The sequence below is a fragment of the Calonectris borealis genome, chromosome 9 (genome assembly GCF_964195595.1).
Source record: "Calonectris borealis chromosome 9, bCalBor7.hap1.2, whole genome shotgun sequence".
In the NCBI taxonomy this organism is placed as follows: Eukaryota; Metazoa; Chordata; class Aves; order Procellariiformes; family Procellariidae; genus Calonectris; species Calonectris borealis.
In genome coordinates, this window is record NC_134320.1 from 18,802,124 (window position 1) to 18,826,179 (window position 24,056).

The following is a 24,056-nucleotide window of genomic DNA, read 5'->3' on the forward strand; positions in this document are numbered from 1 at the left end:
TGAGGGATTGATCTACAAGGAAGGATTAACTGGTCAACGTGTATTTGCCAACACCGAAACTAGAAGTTTGTGAAAGTTATAGTAGTTGATAGTTAAAATATATGGACCAAAATGAAAAAATGAGAATCATTTAAGGTGGTGGGAGGATAGAAAGGGGTGTTATGAGGACAAGTAAGGTAAAACAAAGAAGAAGCCTCTCCTGTCCACCCTAAAATAGACTGTAGCTTAGACTGCTAAAGAAAGTATTGGAAACTCCATCACTAAAGATGCTTAATACTATACTAGAGAAAGTCCTCGCAAATGTATTGTCATGAGTAGTCCGGCTCTGACCTATGGGGGTTGGATGACCTAATGTCTCTTCCATTTCTAGCTCTGTGCATCTATGATTAAAGTAGTTTATATAATGCAAGTGCATTTTCAATTACACTCCACCTTCTTGCGTGGGATAGTGGTGGTGCAGAGACCTCATTATATTTGTGGCACAATTACAGCATGACTTGTAGGAAATACTGCTGGTACTTGGTCTCTCAGAGACTCTGATCTCGTTTATATATATGTTGGCTTTTCAAGCCAGTTAGGTATGTTACAAGACTGCAATGCTTTTCTTTTCATCTTCCTCCTTACTTGGAGGCCATAAATATCTAGAAGGAATAATTGATTCTGGTTCGGCAATCCAGTGAGCAGTCCTTGGTGAAAATGTAAAATGTTTATTGTTGTAGATGTGTAATACATCAGGATTCATTGTCAGCGGCTCTCTTGGACCAACGTCTGTTTTCTGAACCAGAACAGGACATTAACTAAAACATAAACACAGAGAAATTAAAAAGAACAGTACTGGCTTGATGTAGAAAGTTGCATTTTATGCTGTGCTGGATTTTTGTGGGGCTTATAACAATTAGTATTTGGAGAGGGCAGTTTTTGCTTCCAATTATTTTATAATTTAATTTCATTTTGAAATTTATGCACCATGCAAAAAGAGTTTTGTGATGTGTCAAGTATCTTTGTCGGTGTGTTACAGGGCACTCAAAGTGCCTTCAGAGATTTGTCAGGGTACTTCTATTGCACGCATATTTTTTGAATATTTTCCTTTTAAGAATCTGTCTTGGAAGGAGCCACTCTGGGGTTTTAACTAAAATCTGCCAGCATCAAGTGTGACAAATCTGGTAGACACTACACGTAATAGATGTCTTTAGAAGTGGGATGTTGAAGTCTCTAAAATGTTCAAGCACTGATTGTTCTCTGAAATTTCTCTCTGAGAAAGAGTACTTCATCCCCATTTGAGTCATGAACATCAGTGGAATTGGTCCCATACTTATTGGCACTTTATAACAAACCTGCGCAGACACCATCGTCGAGCTGGGTTTAATTGTGATTGAAGAACGAGATTGACTTTTGTGGTTGCCATAACAATTGGACTGTTGTGTGAAAAAATGTTAGTAGTGTTCACTGGAGTGAGTTGACAGCTCTAGGATGCCTGTTCCCAAATTAAAACAACTGTTTCCAGCTCTGAGAAATGATGTCTGTTTAACTTTTGCAAGATGGAGCTCACCAGGGTCTTAGAAATGACCTGAAGAGCTTAAAGATTCTAAAAGTTTGCTGTGCTTAATTTTAAAATGCCAGCGTTGAGCTGGAGTTAATAAGGGTAAACCAGGAGGCTGAGCTTTCACTCCCACCAGGCTATTGTATGTACTCACAAAGTGGAGAGAACAGGACAATCTAAGGAGTCCCTAGAAGAATGTAAATGCATTGCAAGTGTCTAGACATGCAGTCACTCGTACTGTAAATGTCTTAGCACGGACATACTCAAGTTTAAAGAAGGCTTGCACTGCCTAAACTTTAATAAACAAAATGATGGTCATTACTGTCTCACCTCCAGCTGCAGCAGTTTGGTCTTTGGAAATAGGCTAACACTTCTGTAGAAGATTTAGTTTGGTGCTTCAGGAGCCGTTCGATGACTAGAGGGACTGTGGGCTGTGAGCACTGAGCCTGGGGCAGCGCAGGATAGTCGGTGCGTGGGTAGCCACTGAGCTGCTTGAATTTTCAGTCGTGCAGTGTTTGTGTGCTGGGAATTCACAGGCAGTGGGATTCAGCCACCTTTTCCATGCTAGTGGGTGCTGTGGCTTCTTTGTTCTCTTTTGTAGTTGTCGTGGATGTGTTGGTTTTCACGAATGACCAGTAAACATTGCAGAAGACTGTCTCAGTTGCCCTTGGGAGAGAGGCAGGATGGGGAGGTAAATAAGGTAATTAAGTTCAGGCACCTTAATTCTACCCAAGTTCCTTTGCCTGGGTCTCCTGTTGGGAGACCTTTGGTGGTTCCCTGCTCCACCTCTTCCTTAGGTGCTCTGGTTTGCTTGCAGAGGCTCCCAGCTCTCTCTCTCTCTTGTGAGACTTGGCAGTCTAAATTCTGTGCATGACCTCAGCCCTGAGCAGTCCAACTTCAGGCAAATGGTAAAGTTGGGGCTTCAATCCGGGTGACTTCAGTTGGTGATGGCTGCAGCCAGGGCCAGAAGGGGTGGTGGTCTGCAGCATGCAGGAACATGGATGCGGTTAGGCTGCCCAGCTGACTTGTGCTCGTGGTGCCCGGGACGTCCTTCCTCCATCTCTGCTTTCCCTAGTTCCTGAATAGCTGTCTTGTGCTTGCTTCTTTGGGACTTTGCCTCCCACGAATGGTCACTTCAGCTGGTAAGGACATCATTTTGCTTCACTGAGGGTTTTCTGATGCTCTAGTGGATACATGCAGTTCTCTGAACGGTTATTTCACGGTTGTTGGCATTTGTTACAGTGGTGAAAACCTGGGCTCTGTGTCTCCACTGGTGGGTTGACTCATCTGTGTGCTGCTGGGAAGGCTGTCCAGTTGTGTTAGGATGGCTGCAGGGTGCTGCGTTGTCTACTGTGTACAAACTGGCACTTTTCTCTATTAGCAGCACGAAGCTGCCTTTACAGAAAATCACGCTGGTAACACCCAAACTTTGCCCAATAACTGGCCATGCCAGAAACCTTGCCTCTAATACAGCCTGAACTCATGGCTTACAAAGGCAATGCTTCATCTTGATCCAAGTAGCCTTCCACTTGAGTGAAGATGGAGCCCTGACCACTGGGACTTGTAATCTCCTTGTGTCATAGGTGTTTATATTTTATGGCTAACTCTGATATGTTGAATTCTGAACAGTTTAGCTGGCAAAAATTGAAATACTGTACCAAACCTTGCAGCACCAACTGTACAGTATTTTTTCTGCTGATTCTTGCAAATACCTTTGCGTAGATGTACGTATTTGCACAAAGAAAAACAAACTGGTGTTGCAGTCCTGTGATCTGTGATTGTTTTAATTACCATGACAGTAATTCCAGCTCACCAACAGACTACTTATCTTACCTCTACCGCTGCACTAGCCATTTATTTTAGATCCTGTTAAAGGTAAAAAGACGAAGTACTCTGCAGATATGCTTGTCCGCTTTAATTAGTCTTCATAAGCTGTGCAAAGAGAAACTGCACTTAATTAGCTTTCCTTAAATTAGGATTGATATACCAGCCTGTATATGTTGACGCTGTCGTTACAGTCTAATAAACTAAGTGCTCTATTCTGTTATTTTTTTTCCCGGGTGGTTGATTTGCAAGATGGCAGATGGAGCCAGTGTGTGAGCTTTGGCTTTAGCAGTGCTCTTGTCAGTGCCTCAGGGCTGGAGGTGGCTGGGTCAGCGCTCCCGGGCACTGCCTGGGGCTGGCGGGCAGTCTGTGTGTGGCATGTGCTTTCCGGACCCTTGCTTGCAGGTCCACAATGGTCAGTGCGAGCTGTTCCCCTCATCCTCCAAAACTCTCGTAGGCATTGCCTCGCTCCGGTGCATGAAACCTCTGGCCACGAGGAGGAGGAGAAAAGATTTTATTCTTCCATCGACAGAAACTCCATGCCAGAGCAGGTCCACCTCTGCAAACCTGCATTAAGCATATGTTTTGGACAAAGAGGCTCCTGTAAAAAGTGGAAGTTTCCACACCAAAATGTTTGTTCTCGATCAATGTAAGGAGGCTGGGGGGTTCTTAAAGGCACACGTTTACTTCTAGTCCTTTCCAGCATGAAGACCAGAAAATCTCTTAACTCTGTGTGAGTCTGTATCTCCTAAACTGGTTTCCTTTAGCTAACCAAGTTGTGTGTATGTTGGAATGAGTGGACTTGGAACATCTCATTACTTTTACAAAGTATGTTTTGACAATTTTAAATGAATAAAACAGATTTTTATTAGGTGTAATGACAATGAGAGATGGCTCCTTCGGGGCTTTTAAATAAGCGGGAGAGGGGGATGATCAAACTCCTTAACCCACAAGGTCACCTTGGTGCCCCTCCAGAAGCTGGAGACAGCTGCCAATTTGTATTTACTTGTGATCAGTGCAGATGTGCATGCATGTAGCCGGGCTAGTTGCTTGTGCTTAAGCAACGTCTTTGTTAGCAGGTGCATAAAAAGTACTGTTGCCTTGAGGTTTAGTCATACAACCCACTGCAGGTTGGTTTTGTTACGGTCAGAAATGTGGTCTGATCTCTCAGACATCCCTTGTGCCACAACCTTTGGGGTATTGTACAGCCAGACAGTACGGTCAGGGGAGGAATTCGAACGGCTCCTTCCTCTTCGCGGAGCGGACTTGCCAAATAGCTGGGAGCAATGTTATTTCTTCACCCAGATGGTTTTTGTCAGCTGCCTCCAGGGTCCCCCCTGGGGCTTTGTACAGGAGTGGCTGGCGTAGGTGCCCAGGGAGGGGACAGCTTGCAGAGCGAGGGGCAGGCTGCGCTGCCCACACCCAGCCCTTCCTCCCCTTGCTTTTCATTGCCTTGCGCCGATTCTCTCCGGTACGAGAGGCGGCTCTCTGCAGCATGCTGGAGATAAAAGGTGATACCGGTAGGGCTGGAGGAAAAGCAGAAGGAGATAGCTGAGAACATGCCTTCCTTGTAGACCTTGCCCTGGCGGAGCACGTGTGTGGGGTGCTGCCCTCGGGCTCAGCACTGCGGTCCCATCACTCAGTGGATTGTTTTCTTTCCCACATGCCAGCCCTGGTTCCTATAGCCATCTGAAACTTCTCCAGTAATAAAAACTGAAAACCAGAAATGTAATTCATCACACTTAATAATGCAATTACTGGTGAGCGGAATTCGCTTAGAAAACTTCAGTGAGGTGTACTCCTGTGTGCCAGGATTATCTCACTGCTATGAACTTTGAGCTCTGCTTGCAGATCGGCTTCTTTTGTCCCATTGACTACCTGGCCATTGGCTCTGCAACACTTCCGCAGAGTCCGTATGCCAGCGAGTATCATTCCTTGTGTTACTTGCTCAGTGACTTTCTTACCTCACCTTGCAGTCTGTGCCCAGAATAAACTGCCTGTGACAAGCTACAAGTCCAAGTCCCTTGAGTAGTTTTAAAGGAGAAGCGGATCTGAGCCTGGTGGTAAAACATATCCCAGCTGTGCTGCACATAGAAGTGCTGGTGAGAAATGCTAAATCAGTATTTGTCTGGACCCCTCTTCAGCTTTGCATCTGTGAGTTTAAGTATCTCAGACGGCGAGCTGTGTCTGTGCCTGCAGTTTGCATGCTAAGAGGCTGCTCGGAGCCTGGCCAGCGCGTCCCCAAGGGCAGCAGGCTGTGCACGAAGTGCTGCCCGGGGGGACTGGGGGCTGCCCCGCTGGCCCCGCAGGTTTGGGCTCTCTGTACTGGGGCCACCGCTGTCCTCTGCAGTAGATTTGACTAGCCAAATACATCTCAGCAAAGCAGCCTGTTAGTTGCTGCCATTATATAAATGTGTTCAGAATTTGGCACCCGCGTATTTATGCTCACTCCTTTCCAGGGCAGACTGCAAATATGCACTTCATTGAAACCAATCTGCTAATTTTTGAACTGCCTGGAGCTACGGTTCGCAATGGGTGGCAGATGCTTGTGGTTGCAGGCCCTAAACATCTGGGATAAGCTGTCTATTCCCCTGACACAGGAACCCACTTTCTCTTTGAAGAAGCCCTTAAACCTTTTTTGTGCTCACTTGTCAGATAAAGCAAGCCATTAGTGTCCGTTCAGTGCCGTTTGCTCTTTTAAGTGAAATAACTTAAAGGAAGAATTACTAGGTGTGGCTGGGGTGGAGTCACAGTGCCAGGATGCTGTTGCCTTTATACCCTGTGAGTTAGTGGGACCTGGTGTATCAACACATGCAGGTTGGCACACATGCATGCCCCCATACTGCTTGTAGTATAGGTGTCTGTGTATCTGCATACGCACGGCTCTCTAAAGAAAGTTGCACAGTGCCTTGGAGTGGAGGCATCCTGAAATTCCATCCTTAGGTGGAATTTTAAGGAATATATATTTATGGAAGTAAGGTTGTTTGCAAGCCTTTAAAAATTGGTTGATTCCTGGTGCTGCATAGCTAGACAGCAACAGATCAAAGTCCTGGTGTAGTTGAAAAGATTTTATATCTTTCAGTGTCACAATCTCTAATTTGTTTAGATGCATGTGAAGGATCAAAAACGAACGTGCATCTGGGGATTAAGGCAGTTTTGCTATCCAATCTGAAAGCTAGCATATTCTAAAAGATTTTCAAAGTCTCGGAAGGCAGTGAAGTGCTTTACTGATTTTTATGTCTTTGAAAATCTCTGTTTAGTGTGCCTGGTGGAATTATATAAATACATGCTGCCAGCTGTCTGACACAACAGATACCACCCAGAGCATTTAAGTACCAAAGTGATAGGCCTGCGAAGATAGAGACATTGCTCTCACTGTGCAAGCACCCATGCAAAAAGACTAAGATTTGCTAATTCCACGTGACACTTGCTCCTTTAAAAGTTTGCTGTAATTTTTCCCCTGCTACTTCTCCTACCCCAGGAATATACAATGGTTATGCTGTAAGAAAAATAATGTATGTTTTCATTATATATCTCTAGAAGGGAGTTGCCATCATGATATGAGTTTTTCTGCGGCAAGAAGAAAAGCAGCAGTCTGATCTCTTCCTTGGCAGCCTCAGCCTATATCATTGTGCTTGGGGATCTTTTAACTAGGGAGGGGCCGAACTTATTCTAAAGGTTAAGATAAAAGCAAAATAAACCAGCAAACCCATTCCTTTATTGTCTTCACTTCTTTTCAACTCCTTTCCCACATTCCACACATAGTCCAGAGGCCCGGGCAAGAAGTTGCTGTAGGGCAGCCCAGGATGAAGGGAGGCCCTAAAGCAGGAGTTTAGGAAGTTTTATTTGTTGAGTGCTTCAGGATCTCGCTGGTGCCAGGCTCTGCTCTATTAACCATGATGATTCCTGAGTCAGATGCTCTGTTTTGTCTCATCTATGTGGCCCTAGACCCTATCTGTGGTCCATTGTGGTATGTTCCTGGTGTCCCTGCCACCCGGGACATAGGTATGTAAGCCTTCCAGGGCAGGGCTGCACATTCCAGGTACCACCTAGTACAGCTTATGCGAAAGGGCGTTCAGCTTTTCCTAAGCACCAAGCTGATTTGCTAGATTTGGAGCTTGCTTTCTATAACTTTCATAGTGTTTCCTATTGAACCTGCTTTTCCCTTTGGTGCACAATAGGCAACATAGATGTTATAAAGTACTGCACCCCTTGGGTGTCTTTACTGCGACCAAAACTCTCACTCATTTTTGTTATCGTTCAGCTTAGTTTGTAGATGTTTCACTGCCTCTGCTCCGTGCTAGCTGTGCTCGTGGAGTTTCAGATGCTGCGATATCTGCTCTTATGCATGGGCATGGGGGTTATTTGTGTTCCATTTAGCTTTGCAATTGGGAACAATCTATTTTTACTCTAGCTGCAAGGCATCAAGTCTTTTTCCTGCTTGTTTCTTTGGAGTGAACTTGATGGGCTAAATTGTTTAGTTTTTGTGGAGGAAAATCAGTAATGAGATGAAAGCTGTTAAGAGCAAGCAGTTAAACCAAAAAGAAAAATGGAAGAAAACCCAAGGAGATTCACTTGTCTAAAAACTTTTTTTTAGATTAGATTTAGACTTTCAGATTAGATTGGAAGACGTTTCAACAGACAGAGCCTTCTGAAAACATGGTTGTTGTTGTCTGGATGTCTCTGATGGTCTCTGTGTTTTGATACCTTCTTCATGACTGGAAGATAAATTTTTCTTTTCTTCTTTTTTCCTTGGATAGGAAAGAATGCATTTTCACCATCGACCCATCAACTGCCAAAGATCTTGATGATGCTTTGTCCTGTAAACAACTCCCTGACGGTATGAGATATATTTTACAAAATACTTCTCAGTGTTTATATTCAGCCGTTGACACATTCGTATATATAATTTGTCATGAAGTATTCTTTACCAAATACGAGTGGAGTAATAAACTAGTTTTTCTCTTGTTAATTGCCTGTTTTCAGAAATCTTAGAGCAGATATCTTCAAGCTGCACTCTGAAGTAGTCTTGGTGTCAGGAAATGCAGAACCATAGTGTTTTGCATAATCAGAGCTGTAATTTGATTTGAGCAGATCTCAGCTGTCTCCTGTCATTACAGGAGTTACAGCTGAATAGCTAATATGCCACTCTTGCAGACTGAAGTCTAGTGAAACTTTGACCTTGAATACGCAGTCCCTGGATAAAGGAATCCAGTTTTTTGAAGGTCACTGGCTGAATTGCTTTTTGGTGTTTATAGGATGCTGGGAATTGTCAGATGAGCAGAGTGTGCCTTATAAGTTGTGTTATTCTTCTCATTGCCTTTTAAGCTTTCTGTTCTGCCTTATTTGTACTTTTACTATGCTGTAAGCCAACAGAATAGAAAGTAAAGCTCCAGAAGCCAAATCTTGATGATTCTGACTTAAGGAACTTCCCTCTTGTAAGCTGACTTTGCCATCCAAGTTCTGCTTATTTAGTTTGATGAGATCCAGTAACAGGCCTGGTTAGAAATATTGCATGATTTCATTAGCCCATCCACCACTAATAAAGAAGATAAAGTGATTTTTTTGTGTGTGTGTTTAGTTTTTCTTGCTCTTGTTAATCATCACAACATGATGATATCAAAGACATCATTCCCTGTTTTTTGGGTTGATTTCATTCTGTGCAATGTGGCCAATGAATTGTCATGTCATTTAGACCCAAGTACAGAATAGTATTACGGGGCTATAAAACTGATAAAAAAATCAGAGATGAAAGAAAATTTGAGGCCAATAAAATTATTTCTAATTATACTGCACAATAGCAGTTTTGAGGCAAGATTAAGGAAAAATTGCTGTTCTATTTCACAGAAAATGTAAACAGTCTTCTTGAGAGATCCTAAGCTGAACTCTGTTCTCCCTCTTTCCACTTTGTCATCTGAATTATCTGTAGATTTATGATAATGTTGTGATCCCATGGTCCCTCAGATCTGAGGTGTTGAAACTCTGGCTTCTGAGCCTCTACTGATCACATACGCGTGGGTTTTAGATGCTGCAGGAAACCATTCACTGAGCTGGTTTGTGGTGCATGCATCTGCATTTTTCTCTTACCTGCCATTTGGAGAAAATGTCAATGGAAACATCTGTTTGAACAAGAATGCTTCTTTCCCAGAAAGCGTGCAGAGCCATTGCAGGGCTGTCGCTCATACTTGGCACTTGTTGAGCTGATCGCGGATGTGGCCGCACTCTGAAGTCTGCCTTGTCTCTCTGACTCCAACTGCAGAAAATGCTGTAAGAGGCCTCTTGCTGCAGTCTACGACGAAGGAGTCGTACCGTTACAGAAGGGATCCTCTGCTTGTAAGGTCCACCCGAGAGGGTTCTAGGTATTACTTTATTGTGGGAGCTCTGTAGCCTGGCGGCCACAAATCCCCTTGTGATGCAGAGGTGGGTGGCTGCAGCGCTGCCCCGTGCACTGATCAAGCCTCTTTGGAACAAACCCTCATGCAATCCACCTGAGGAAAAAAAACCAAGCGGAATTCTTTTTGTTAAAAGTTGCCTTCTGAGTGGACTTCATTCACGCTGCTGTGCTTTGCCAGTCTTCCCTGCTTTGTTGCTTTTTGCTCTTCTCTGTACAAGCATGAGGCAGAGGGAGCTGCCTGCGTGTCGGGGAGAAAGAAAACCCCCAAGTCGTCTGGCCTGTTTATTTCTGACTTGTCCTTCTCCCAGGGGCTGTGTCAGGCCTGTGCTGGCCTCCTGGAGGCTCCAGATGAAGGTTTTCCCTGCCCTTCCCTGATCTTCTGTGAAAGCTAAGGAATATGTGAAAGGATCATGTCAAAGCCATGCTTTCAGGGGCTGTCTCTACGTGTACATACCACAGGAGCAGGCACCGTTCTCTCTCCCAGGGTACCCTGTTATTTCAAAGGTGATCTCGGATGCACTTACCTGAGTGGGCAGGGAATGCTTCTGCAGCCAAAGATAACACTTCCTTTTCCCAGGAAAACCAGGCAGTTGGGAAAGAAAGGTAAAATGGACCAGACTACAGGGTCACTCTGCATAGAGAAAGTTTGGAAAGCTCAGTTTTTCAAATAAAACAAAAGTGGAAGGTGCAGGAATCTGTCTCCTCTTTCAGTTCCCCAAAATACACTTCGCCAGTGTGTTTTAGAAGAGACTTGAAGAAACCAGGGAAGAGTAGGGGACAGGGCACGACTATCTTCCAGAGAGTAAAAGTAAAGATTTGCTTGGCTTGTATCCAAAATTTATAGGATGGGAAATCCAGTGTGGATTTAGTGTTTTTGAAAGTTTCACATCCATCTCAGGATCATTACACACCCCACTTTCCTCCAGATGAGCCTCAGAGAAGATCCAAGAGGCAGACAAGTGAATGCACCCGTTGGTGACTGTCCCAGCCCGAAGGTCTTTGTTCACCCACACGTCTCATTTTCCATGAACCATTAACTGGGAGCCTGCTCGCAGCAGCCCTTTTGTGTGCCAGTTCTCTGCCCTTTGACTGGAGCCGTGCATCCCCCAACAGGCTTGTTCCACCCCAGGCACCTCTCAATGAGAAGGTGCTCTGAGCTGGAGCCTTTTTTAAGAGTGATCTTATCTGTGCCCATCCTGGGCGTTGTGCCCTCCGCCTCTCCTTTCGACCTCAGGTCTGCCATGCGAGTGGTGCCCACACTCCATCACAGCCCTGCCTCAGCCTCAGCCTTAGGCCAAGGAGAGTCACCCCCTGGAAAAGCCAGTTTTAATGCTGGTGAATGTCCCAAGGACAGGTTTTAAATCGGTGTGGAAACAACTGCTGTGGAAATACCCTTTCTTTTATTTTGAAATCTGTGGTGTTTATTCTGAGGAGACCTTGTGGCTCAGAAGGAAGTACAGACAGGAAAACAGGCCGTGGTCTTTGATGCAGTTACGATCAGTCAGGGAGGGAGCTGAGGAGCCGAGTGGGAGCGAGCGGCATAAAAAGACTGCAGGAAACCCTTTGCATCCTTCGAGCAGGCATGGCGGCTGGCCGACTGGTTCAGCATGGGTCCCCAAGCAGGCAGGGGAAGGAAATATCAGCGTTGTATCTGTGCTGCAATGTTTGTTTAAAACATGAGATATCTCTGAAGCAGAGATGTTCAGTTTGGTAGCTGGAATCACGTCGATCTCCATTTTTAAGGCTCCTGATGTTGTGCAAGGAGATGCTTGCAGAATCATTTTAGTGAAGATGAGTAATAAAAGCAACCAAGAACTGTACTGGTGGACTCTTGTCCGTTATCCTCCCAATGCGCTGCAGTTTGAGGCACAAACTTGATCCAGCATTTCATGAACCTTTTCCTCTGCCAACCATGGTTCGGTATTGAAATGCTAAATTCCAAAGGTTAAATTTTTCAAATACTTCCTGATCTGAAGAACCCAATCAAAACATTATTTTGCGAGCCTTCTATAAGGGATATCTGTTTCACATGCGGCTGGCAGTATAAGCTGTATCCTGTGCCTCTTTCTGAGGTGTCACCTCAGAGATACAGCTGCAGAGCTTGTTGCCCAACAGACAAGGTGCTAGATCCTCAACCAGGGTATGAGCATCACATAGTGTCTGTTCCTAGCAGGAGAAAGTAACAGAAATGTGTGTATTTATATTACCTGACATACGCACTCTTCACTGCAGTCCTTATATTGCATGCTGATGGAGAAGTAGCATTTAGAGCTAGTTCATTACCATCAACCTGTTCCTGGACGGGACTGGGCTCTACCCAGCTGGGAAGACTATTCTCTTCAGCTTCCAGCACTGGGGACTTCAGCCCTCAGACCTGTCCTTTGCAGTTGGCAGGAGACATCCAGATCCATCTTGTATCACAAGTTCCTGGGACATTTTCTTGCATGCAAATTGAACCTCTCTGGATTCATTACTTTTTTGGTCCACTGTGAGCTGATAGCCTTAATCAGTGATTTTCAGCCTGTGGTCCACTGACTGCTGTAGCACTATGTAGTTTACTATTATAGGCCCATGAAATGTGGCCGGCAAAAGCAGGGGTATAAATCCATCAGCATGTGTGAAATTTCTTAAGATATCTGTACTTTGACTTAAAATTTTTCAGGAATTTGCAAATTTAGAAAGGTTCAAAACCAGTGGCAGAAGTCCTTTGGGTTCACTTCTTTGCGTTCACTTGCTTGCAAAGCTATGGCCGTTCCCAACTCTTCAGTGTTAAGGAGAGCCCCTATGGGAACCTCAATCTTGTGCGTAACAGAGCCTCTTGGTATGTTTCGGAGGTACCCTGAGGATTTTTGGCTTTAAAAGTTGCTATGCTAGCTGCAATTATTATGACAAAGAGTCGTTTCAGAGGTTAAGAGCTTATCCAGGGCTGGCAAGGCTGCATCTCTCATGAGGGCAAAGTTGTGTTAAGAGTTAACATGGCTTTTATTCCAAATGTAAACGTGGTTACAAGAAATTATTATTTTTTCCATCTTTTTTGCCCATATGTAAAACACTTAAAAAAAAAAAAAAACACCACCAAAAAACCCCAGCATGAGCAAACCACATATCTGGCATCCTCATGATGTCAGGAGATCTCCAAAAATCAACAGAGAATGCAGAACCCAATTCAGAAAATCTCTCTCTGTTGGTGTATAGCTAGCACCCGTAATAACAAGAAAAAAGAAACCACTCATTGCCCGCACTTCTTCTATCAGACAGCTAAATCAGTGCATTTCAGAGGATTTTGAAGAATGAAATTGTCTTTGTCCTCAAGCATTTGTTGCTAATTTATTCAAGACTGAGGCATTTTCTTTGCCTTGAAGTATCTTAGGCAACAAGCAGAGAGGTAAGGGACTGTTTTTGCACCTTTGCTTAGTTTTAAAACTTCTCAGTGTAACCCTTATCAGTCCCAGTCATTGGATGGAGGACTCGCCCATGCTACATTCTCAGTAAAAGATGGAAAGGAATTTTTTGCAGAAGTAATCCACAAATCTATCATGAAGAACTACCCAGTAGCAGAGTGTCACTAGTAAAGGAACACGGAATGGTTGTGGGAATAGCTGTATTTTTAATGGAGCTCGCAGGAGGATATTGCAGCCGTTGGAAACTTTTCAGGGATATATGTCTTAAGTGGGCCAGTCTGGTTTTGAGAGGATTTTATATTGGAGTCTGCTTTTGATTAACAGTCGTGCTGCTTGTTATTGTTTAATGATAGCAGTAGGGAGGTAAGCTTGCTATTTGCATTTGTGAGTGTATATTTTAAAAGAGATCAGCTCCAATAAAGATGGAAAATAAGGTTATTTATGTAACAGCTTTAGAAGTATGAACGAACTGTACTCCATTTAGATGACTCAGCATAATCTTGGAGTAAAAGATGGATCTGGACTGCACCTAGTTTCTACAGCCTTTGTAGAACTGTTTCAGGGTAGTTTGAGGTTTTAAGCAAGTTCATTTCAGTCAATACTCTTTTGTGATCCTTTCTGCACGTCTTCTAGCAAATTACTGCAGCCAGGAGCATACAACAGAGCCGTTCTCGGTTTGTACGAATGTTGCAGAGCATTCACAGGACACAACCGTACCGCTTTCAAGACTGAATGTTTTCACCCAGGGTGCAGGCATTTAAAGATTTATTCTGATCTCATCATGTTAAGAGCACGCCAGGTGACCTTCATGTCTCAGTGGCACCAGGCAAGTTTCCCACACTTGCCAAACCTTTTCTGGGAATCATCAGCAAGTGGTGTTTGTATTTCTGGTAATGTACACAACTGATGCAGTTGTGTTTGAAGGCTGCTTACTGGTAGGAACAGAAATGAAATTTGACAAATTTAGAGGCAGACAATTCCATCTAGTAAAATGTCAGGCTGTGACGCGAAGGAGGCAGCAAAATGATTGGGGTGCATTTCTGAGAGGTTGTCTTACCCGTGTGCAGGTCTTCTCATGCTGATTTCAAAGCAGTACTTTGGCCATACTGACAGAGCTTCTGTACCTCTTTTTGTGTGTTTATTGATGACTGACATGGTTAGTTGTCTGTTGTTCTTTCATTCCTGTATCCCTACAATCTTTCACAAAGTAATTCAAGTTTAAGTAATTTAAATCTTATTCTAGAAGGAATTGTTGTGCTGCAGAACAGAAATACATTCTACAGGCTGTTTGCCCTGGTTTTTATGTCCTTAGTGACATTGGTTGTCTGCATTTTGGAGCGAGGTCATATATAGATACATTTATTGAATCTTCCCAGTATTTACCTGATGACCTAAGCAAATGAGATTTCTGCAGTGTGCTGTTCCCTGGTTTTTCCCTTCCCTTTAAATCTGTTCAACCTGTTGGTCAATTGAAATCAAATATACCTAAGGGGAATGGGATAAAAAGCTCAAATATATTGTGTTTCTATAAATGTCATGAAAATGTATAAGCAAGGAGGAGAGCTTCTCTTACTGACCCAAATCTGGGAAGAGTGCAGCGTGACCTTTCTCCTTAGCAGACACCAGTGAATCCACTGTGGGCTGCAGTTTTCAGAAACAGATCTGCAGAGAGTGAGGACTTACACCTATGTTCAAGGAGCCTATTTCACACATTTTGGTAAAACCAACCAGTGTTTTGCCAAACGTTGGTAAAATTATCCCTTGTCTACTGCAGGCTAATGGATACTGGGGCTGCTTTTCTTAGACTTCATGGACACCTTAGTAGACATCCCTAGTGCGTGAGCTCCAGTGTCTTGTGCCTGAAAAACATCTGTAGAGCCCTGGTAGCCCTGAGGTGTTATCTGCCATCCCAGGTGACTGCCTGCTATTCTTCTCCTTCCATCCTCATTCTTTCCTGATGTAGGTTGCAAACATTTGGGTTGTTTTAATTTTGCAAAGTTGTGTGCACTTATATTTTGCTTTTTAAGACATAAATATTCTCTCTTCTATTCAGCTTTGTCCTTCTGGCGAAGTCCTTAAGGACTGTAGGATGAAATTTGCTCTAGCAACACAAGGTACAGGACCTTTCAGCTAATCCATTTGGTTCCTGCAGCACAGAGTATAGGAAGAGTTTGTAACTGAAGTCATGCTGGGCTGACTTGCTTAAGATAAACACTGAAGAATGGACTAGTCAAAAGTTACATTATGAAATTACTATGCTTCCTTCTTTGTAAGATGTTTAAGATGAACAGACACCAGACTCAGCTTAGAGAGAACATGACAGAAACCCCACATTGATATTGAGTCAAATGTAAAATGACCATAAACTGCAATTTACTTAAATTTATTGCAGGAGTCAACTATGGGAAAAATAAAGAAGACCTACAAGGAGTGGGATTGTGCATAACATTTGGTCAGTTTTTCCTTTGGTATCGAACATAATTAGCTCAGCTCTCCTGTTACCTGCTGATTAGTCTGGTGGGTTTTTGTTGTGTCACTAGGAAAGTGAAAAAGACATATTGCAGTGATTAGAAACAGGTACATATCCTTTCTTCCTATCGAGGGCTTGTGGTTGCAGATTCTTTGAAATACGCAAACTACACTCGGGTCTGTGCCAAATCCAGATCCCTGCTGTGTCCCATAATGTAATCCCCTGTAACGCTGGGGAACTGCAGCACGTACAGTATACTTTGCCTCTTCTTTTAAAGTAATATGGGATTGTGTGTGGAAACACACATCACTTCCAATTTCCAAGTGCGGGGTTGAATGGAATCAGAGGGCCGAATTGCATCACCTTTCCTCCACCGAACATCTCTCTTGAAATCAGTGAGACAACTTGACAGTGTAGGGCTGCCCTCAGCTTGAGTGGAAATAGGGCATCTTGCCCCAAACTGATGGTGGTTGAAAGGGAAATAGACTGAGCCTAATCCCCAGGCAAGTGCATTAAACTGGGTGATAAGGTATTGAGGTGGAGATTAAGAAAGTTTGGATTTGGTTGGAGCATTGATTGCTGGAACATAATTTGTTAAAACATTTTTTGCATATATTTGAAAGCTACTTGTGAGAAGATTGGTTAAAAGCTTGGTTAAGCAAAAATGGGCAGGATTTGTTATTGGTAATGCATATATATTGCACTGGATTTTTGTATCAAGTATAGATATTTTATAAAGATTCCATCCTTATCTCAAAAGCTTTTTTTTTGACAGTACACAAAGAAAGCTGTAGGGGGAAAAAGACACAGGATTAAAACAAAATAAAAGGTAGGTTGTCTATGAAGGACTAATCTAATGAAGACCATGTAGAACATGCAAACAGATGTGCAAATACCAGTAGAATTACTCATAAAAATGAGTTTACTTTCCTGCAGGGAGGAGAGATGCTCTGGGCAAAGTTGCCTTCCGGATTGTTTCAGTTCATAAATTCAGGACCTGGGACAATTCCCCAAAGATTTAGAGGCGCAGGGTTTTGTGTCCCAGCGGATCTCACTAATATTTGTGGATACAGACTTAAAAACAATAGTGTCTGGTTGTATATTGAAGAAAAAACCCAAATGCCTTTAAGGACCTGGGTAATGGGGAAGGATCCAGAAATTCCTGTACAAAGAGACCTAAAAGCACTTTGTCTAGGACTTCTGTTCATGAAAAAGGATCTCCGGGACCAGGAGGGTCTTTAGAGAAGAACCACAAATGATAGGTGATGACCGGATAGAGCTAGAGAAAACAGGATTTTTCAGTAAATTTAGCAGATAAGAGTCAAAAGATATGCGAGGAAGATAAACTTTAAAAGGGTACAAATAGCTAGGAATAAATTCCCACATGGTTAACTTCAGTCATATGTTCTGTTGCATGCAGGCAGCAAAGAAGTTACTGCTGTATATATTCTTTATTATCAACTTTCTTAAATGGCAGGATCCCTCAGAATCACTGGGCTATTGTTTTAACTTCTAATTTATTGCAATGCAAGGGTTTCAGAACCCAGCTGAACAGGAAAAACATCTTCTTACGGTGCAATTCACTACGGTATTTCTTGATTGTTGACTATTATGCTACTTACACAGAGTAAAACCAGGTGCAGATGGAAATATTTTGGAAGTCTTTCAAAAAATAAACAAAAAAGTTGGATGGCTAAAAGTGAAATCTCAGTGGCTGCCTTCTGTTCTCAAAGAAGTTGAAATGTCAAGGCTGTTCAGTGGAAGTACCTTGTACGTGTTTGGCCTAGCACTAAATCCCAAGGTCTTTTTGAATGCCTGGGAATGCTCACCCCGCCTTGGATTACTCTGTTCAGTAGAGATGCCACAAAAGAGACTGACCTAGCAGTAGAGAGAGGCTGGTCCCTCCCCACTCTAAACCTTCACTTCAGGAACAGGATGACATCCTACACCCAAAATGATTGCAGTTCATCTCGAAAGCTGCTGGGTGCCACTTCCTATCTCTTTAAATTCAAAGATACTGATTTCCTGATAGAGTTAGCCTCTTGAATGGGTTTTGGAATAGTGATAAAAACAATTCATGACATGAATGCCAGAAATTGTCCTTTTACCTTCCTCGTGCTGGCTGGAAACCTCGTTGTTAAGAGACTGCTAGGAGTCCCCCTTGGTAACTTCTCCCTGCCAGCAAGGAGTGCTTTCCGAGGTGGGGATCTGAGTTCACAGCAGCACAGTCATTGCCTCAGTGTCCTGCTTGACATCTTGTCTTGGTGAAAGGTTGAAGATCCATCTGCCAAGTGCTTGCGATAGACTCCGAGTAGCAAAGATTCATGTTGGGTCTAAGTCATAAGTAGTCATCTAGAGGTTCTTCCAGAGATGGCCATATAGCAAGTACTGGCATTCAGTGGATAAATCTGATGTATCTGAGGTTTGTAACTCCTCTTCATTTTGCTCATTACACTTGAATCTTGCAAAGAAATCAATACAATTCATAAACCCTCTAAGTGGAACTTGCTATTTTGGCACCTCACAAAGTCTGCTAGGCACTTGTGCAGGCGCAGAGGAAATGAGCTTACCTATGACCCTCTGCAGTGTAAACAGGCACCAGCATAGGAATGGGGAGAAAACCTGCACGGGCAGAAGGTGGGACATAGGCATCACTGCATAAGGAACTATTGTGTCTGGTCTCAGTCTGCCAATGCTGGATGCATTTGATATATCAAAGAAATGGCACATTGTCTTCATTTTCCATCATTATACTGACTGTCCCCAACTGTCCTGTGCTCTGACCTGACTTTCACTATTAAAATACTTATGCCCCGCTTTCGTCTGTATTTTCCTGCCTGTACCTTGCTCAGCAGTGTGAACAAATCTTTATGCTGTGTGCTTATTCTGTCGGATATCATTCCCTGTGTCCTTCAGTCTGCAATTAAATGTTTTATCTAGTACATGCTGTGTAAATTCTGTCCTTCTGAGTATTTAGTGTTTTTCCCTCAGGAGAATTCCTTCCTTGTGTAAGTATCCAACTTAATGGTGCAGTGGTACTACTTGCATAGAAGAGCTCTTTTATTCTCCTCAGGAGATATTGAAGGTACGGTGTAGGCAGTAGGTGCATTCTGGATGGCAGCATCTCCTGTCACAAGGTGATGAAGAACTGATGTGGGTTTGCTGGTGACCCACAGGACAGGACACTCGTGTGTTATGTTTCCCTGGCTTGGTATCCTGATATGTTCGTGAGGTCTGGAAACCTGAATTCTGATCGATCACCAGCTTAGGTGTTTCCAGCTCATGGGAGCTGGAAGTTCAGAGAACACCACCAGCACAAAGATCTACCCCCTGTGTTCCCGTGGGACGATCAACCCTCCCACTTTCCTGAGAGCTTGGGAAGGTCTCATGGTGACCAAGAGCCATCTCTGAGTGTACTCTTCAGAGCTGGGCAGTGGTGGAGGAGCATCTTCCTCGCAGGGGCTTTAAATGCTAACTTTAGCTAAAGTATTTGAAACAGTGCTTAACTGATTCGGCTTGTGCTGGTTTGGGTGTAAAACTCGGGGCTCCATAATGCACGACGTGTGAAGTGCCATGTTATTGAGGTGTCCTGGCTTTGTTTTGAGATATAAAAGGTATCTTTTAAATTCTATCAAGGATTTTAGGACATTGCTGAATTTATTAGCTGCTACAGACAAAAACTGTATGCAATTCACATGGAAGACCTGCTCCCAGCATTTAATTTAGTAATAGATAAAGTCCCTTCATAATTCTGAAACTATCTAAAGAATTGCTGATGGCTCATGGAAAACTCTGGAAAGTATTCTGCTCAGGAAGGGTTCCTCTCCTAGTATGTTTTTCTGCTTTTCATCTTTGCTTGTCCTTCATTGCACTTAATGAACACATGAGTTTTGTTTTGTACCTTACCTGGAGCCAATCCCAAACTGGTTTGTAAAATCGTAGTTGTCTCCATAACATTCAGTTGATGCCAGAGACAAAATGGCCAAAGGTCAGGGTAGTTCAGACCTGTGTAAAACAGTGCTTTAAAAGTCACTACAAAGAAGGTAGGAGTTATTCTGGATTTTAGACTTCTTGATGTCCCACACTGACCTTTTAACTTAAAGAAGAAAAAAAGAAAATAACAAAAAACCTGTTATGCTTTATTTTTATGAAATGCTCTGACTGTTTTCCGGTTCTCTCGGGATTGCTGAAAATATCGCTTTGTAACATCACCATTCCTATCAGTGGTTTCTCAGATACTTCCAGAAATCCAGGAAGTGCCAAGACTTTCAGTATGGGAAGAGTTAACATTTGAAGATGTTTTTATTTTTATTTTTTTCCCTTCCCTTGTCATCTCTCACTTTGGAAGTTTCTCACTTTGGAATAACTGGGGCCAATCTCGGTTCTGCTAACGTTGAGGATTCAGTCCATCTCACAGCTCCTGAGTTTGTGCAGTTAGATGAGAAAAATCATAGTTTTTCTTGTCTTTACATCACCCCAGCTCCTGAAGAAAAGGATGTAAAAGTGATCTGTAAAGGCTAAAGAGTTAAAAAGTTGGGTTGTGGTTTAACCCGGCAGGCAGCTGAACACCACACAGCCGTTCGCTCACTCTCCCTCAGTGGGATGGGGGAGAGAATCGGGGGAAAAAAGGTAAAACTCATGGGCTGAGATGAAGACAATTTAATGGGACAGGAAAGGAAGGGAAAATGATAATAATGATAAAAGAATATACAAAACAAACGATGCACAATGCAATTACTCACCACCTGCTGACCGATGCCCAGCCAGTTCCCGAGCAGCGGCCGCACTCCCCCCAGCCAACTCCCCCCAGTTTTTTGTTCAGCATGACATCATATGGTGTGGAATATCCCTTTGGCCAGTTTGGGTCAGCTGTCCTGGCTGTGTCCCCTCCCAGCTTCTTGTGCACCTCCAAGCCCCTCGCTGACAGGGCAGTGTGAGAAGCTGAGAAATCCTTGACTTAGTGTAAGCACTGCTCAGCAACAACTAAAACATCAGTGTGTTATCACATTATTCTCATCCTAAATCCAAAACACAGCACTATACCAGCTACTAGGAAGAAAATTAACTCTATCCCAGCCGAAACCAGGACAGGTTGAAAGGAAGTAATGGTTTTAATTCAGATTTAAGAAGCAAAGGAAAAGCCCAGCCCTTTTGCTGTTTGCAGTCTGATGCAGGCGCATGGAGTGGCCGCGCTGACATGCTGCGTGTGCCACTGCTCCCTCTCCCTTCGCCCCATGAGAAGAGTCGGGGGCCTGACCTTGGCTACCTTTCCAGGTGCTACAAACCCAGAAAAAAGTGACTAAGCATAGTTCAAAGAAGAGTTCAAATATCTTGAAACCTTGACCAGGCTGTTCTCGATGGTTTCAAAGTCTCTCTGTGGCTGGTGGGTGAAGGGGGCTGTTTCTGTGGGATGTTTCTCATGCGAACCAGTGGCAGAGGGGCTTGGATGGGGACATCTCCTAGAGGCAATGCCTGGTAGTACATAGTATTTTGTGGATCATTACCCTTTAGAGGTGCTTACTGTTTGTTTGGGCAGACAGTTTTTCTTCTTTTGAAGTTGTTGCAACATTTACTGAAGTCATATTTATGCTTGGTTGGAAAAGTTGCTACTCTGCGCCCCAGGGACTTGTCCTGCTCTCTTGAGATAGAGGATTCTGACTGTTTTTGTCAGAGTCTTTTTGTGAGGTTATGTCAAGGAAGAGACCTTTAGAGAAGGAAAAAGCTATTACTTGCTTAAAAAAAGGTGTAATTAGTTGCATTTCGGTTGGCTAAAGGACCATCATGTGATAATTTAAAAAAATTTGGTTTCCTGGTAAACAAGTTAATGGATTTATGCTCAGTTGCACTGCGCTTTCAAACAGCAAAATGGCCCTAGGGCACACAAGTAAAATTTAAGCACTTTCCTTGTTATTTTAAAATAAGTAAAATAAAACACACTGTCTGATTTTCTGAACAATAGCTTGGCTTCCTGCGGCGGAAAAGTAACCTCAGCTGAGATTTAAAGCCACCCACCTTTGTCTTCAGGCTCCAGAGCAGACAAATAACTCGCTCTTTCTATGGTTCTACTTTTATTGTTGTATTAAACTCTTCTCTTTCTCTCTTTTTTTTTTTTTGCTTTCCCACTTGCTCTTTTCTCCCACTGACACTGTCATTCTCTTTTTGCTCTCTCTTTTTCTTCTCTCTCTGTCCCAAGAGGGACACTTCTGTAACGCTTGAGCTGTGGATGTACATACACATGCCGAAGAGAAACAAATGTTTGGGCTTGGATCAGCTCCTTCATTTAAAGGCACGTGTTAAAGATCTGTGATGGTCCCTTGCTACTTCTAGCAGCTTCCCCAAGTCTCAGTGCCATTTTCTGCCTCCGTGCAACTTGTATTTGTTTTGTGTCCACCCCTATTACTGTCTGCTGCCCCTCTGGCTGTCCCTTCTGTAACGAGACCCCTGTAGAGGCTCCCTGCTCCCCATTTGCCCATGATCACATGTGAGAACTTGAGCCTTGATGAAGACCCATGCTCTACTGTAGCACTGCTAATACCAACAAAATGTGCATGTAGGTTAAAGGCCTCATTTGTCTCTCTTTATGCAAGTTTTTCATACTTTTGCAAGGCGTTAAATATTGTTTTGCAGATAAGAGCAGCAGCATGGCACCCCCAGGGCAGAGGAATGGGAAAGAGCTGTAATTATTTGCTGCAAGAGTTTAGTCTAGCCAGGGAACCTTTAATTGCCGGCAGCAGGTAGGTAGTTGGCTGTCTTCTGGCTAGAACAAACACTTTGCAATCTGCTTTGAACTCTTCTGTGTCTCCCTAACTGAGAGGTAAAGACAGCGTAAGAAATAGTAGTTACAAAAACCTTGGTATTAAATTTTAAGTTGTCTTAACGCTCTACTAGTGTTTGTCTTCTCTCCTGAGAATGATGATGCTTGAAGGTGAGATGAAAATAAAGGGGAATATGTCTGCATGCTAGGGAATTATCTTCTGCTGTTTTACCCTTGAAGAGTTGCATTTTTAAGTTGCATGGCCCTAAAATTAGCATAGGCTAAGGTATGAAGTGGAGTTGCTTGATCTTTCTTCATTTGTGCTAGGAGTGATTAGAGTTGCTGAAGACAGAGAAGAGGGATTTGCTGTCAGTGTGTTCCCTTGCACATGTTCAAATACATTCAACTCAACTTTTTAATTCCTGGGGCAAATACTTGATATGACTTGCTGGGTTGGCAGCTTTTATAGAGCATTTACAGACTGAAAGGGCCTTTTCCTTCTCTTCCAGCTCTTTCTTGTTAATCCTTTTTTGTTTATAATTTTCCTCGATAAAGAAGGAAAAAAAGTTCTTTGAACTGTTTTGTCGTAGAGAATGAGATCATCAGTGAAAAAATAAAAAAAAAGGAACAGCTTGTTCTTTGTTCTTCTGTGAGGTGTCACCAATTCTCCTTTGATTTTAGCATCCTATCAATGTTACACACACAAGGTTTTGGAGTGGGTTCAAACACACCAGATTCCCAGATCAAGGAGCCAAACCTTTTCCAGAGCTGCTGTGTACCTAATGCAGCATCGTGCTGGGGGAGACCTCCCGACCTGCCATTTGTAGCTCTATCACTTGGTAAGCTTCAAGAGGGGATCCAGGCTTCTAGAAACTTGGAGCAATACAAGTCCATTATATTTTGCCATTCTAGCAGCCTATGTGATGGGAAATTGTCTTCTCTGTGTGCAGTGCCACAAGGGCATCAGAACTGTGTTGTTTGCAGTAAGGTGGCAACAAACCCTGTCCCTCTTGCACAGAGCGTTGGCCCAAGAGGAGCTTTGGTGGCTGAGTGCCCAGCCCTTTCCCTATTTCTACTTGCAGACCTTGGGAGAAGGGCTTCTTTTTGCAAAGGGCCTCATTATTGGGTTTTGCAATGCCATAGTGTAATTTCAAATAATACTCCTGTCTCCCATCCATCTCTGTTGCCGTGTCTCTGTATTTGCAGAGGGGGGCTAATAGGGTACAGCTGGTTAATAAAACATGTGTTGCTTGATTCTAAACTGCATTCCCTGTTGCTAAACGTCTCCCACGTAGCAGCTTTGTAGTGGTGGAGTTCAAATGGGATGACAATTTTGCACCCACTTTCAGATGAAATGATATTAAATGAAAAATCCCAGAGGTTCTGAGTGAAAGAAGCCATCCAAGTGCCTTCAGCATTTTTCATTGCAATAGACGTTTCCTTCAGCTCTTGCTTTAATATCAGCATATGAAGTGTCTGGCTTAATCTCCTGTACATTCTTATGTAAATTCCTTTTTTAAAAAAAAATCCTTAAACTGGAAGTGTATACCTAGCTTTAGGGGTTGTTGAGCAGCTTTAGCTTCACCGTAGGAGAATTTTAAATTTGGGGTGAAGCAAGTCTATGGTTTGTAAAGTAGTTGTTTCTGTAGGAAATTTAGGACATAAAGTCTATC

At 43.2% G+C, this 24,056-nt stretch overlaps 1 protein-coding gene across 5 annotated transcripts in view; it reads left to right on the forward strand.

Moving 5' to 3' along the window:
• The window catches only part of DIS3L2 (DIS3 like 3'-5' exoribonuclease 2), a 194,953-nt gene that overhangs the window by 89,739 nt on the left and 81,158 nt on the right, over nucleotides 1-24,056 (forward strand). For all 5 annotated transcript variants that reach the window (XM_075157193.1, XM_075157194.1, XM_075157192.1 and 2 more), the window contains one exon: nucleotides 8,125-8,204. In XM_075157193.1, coding sequence (XP_075013294.1) covers nucleotides 8,125-8,204 — 80 coding nt within the window. The remainder of the gene's footprint in view (nucleotides 1-8,124; nucleotides 8,205-24,056) is intronic.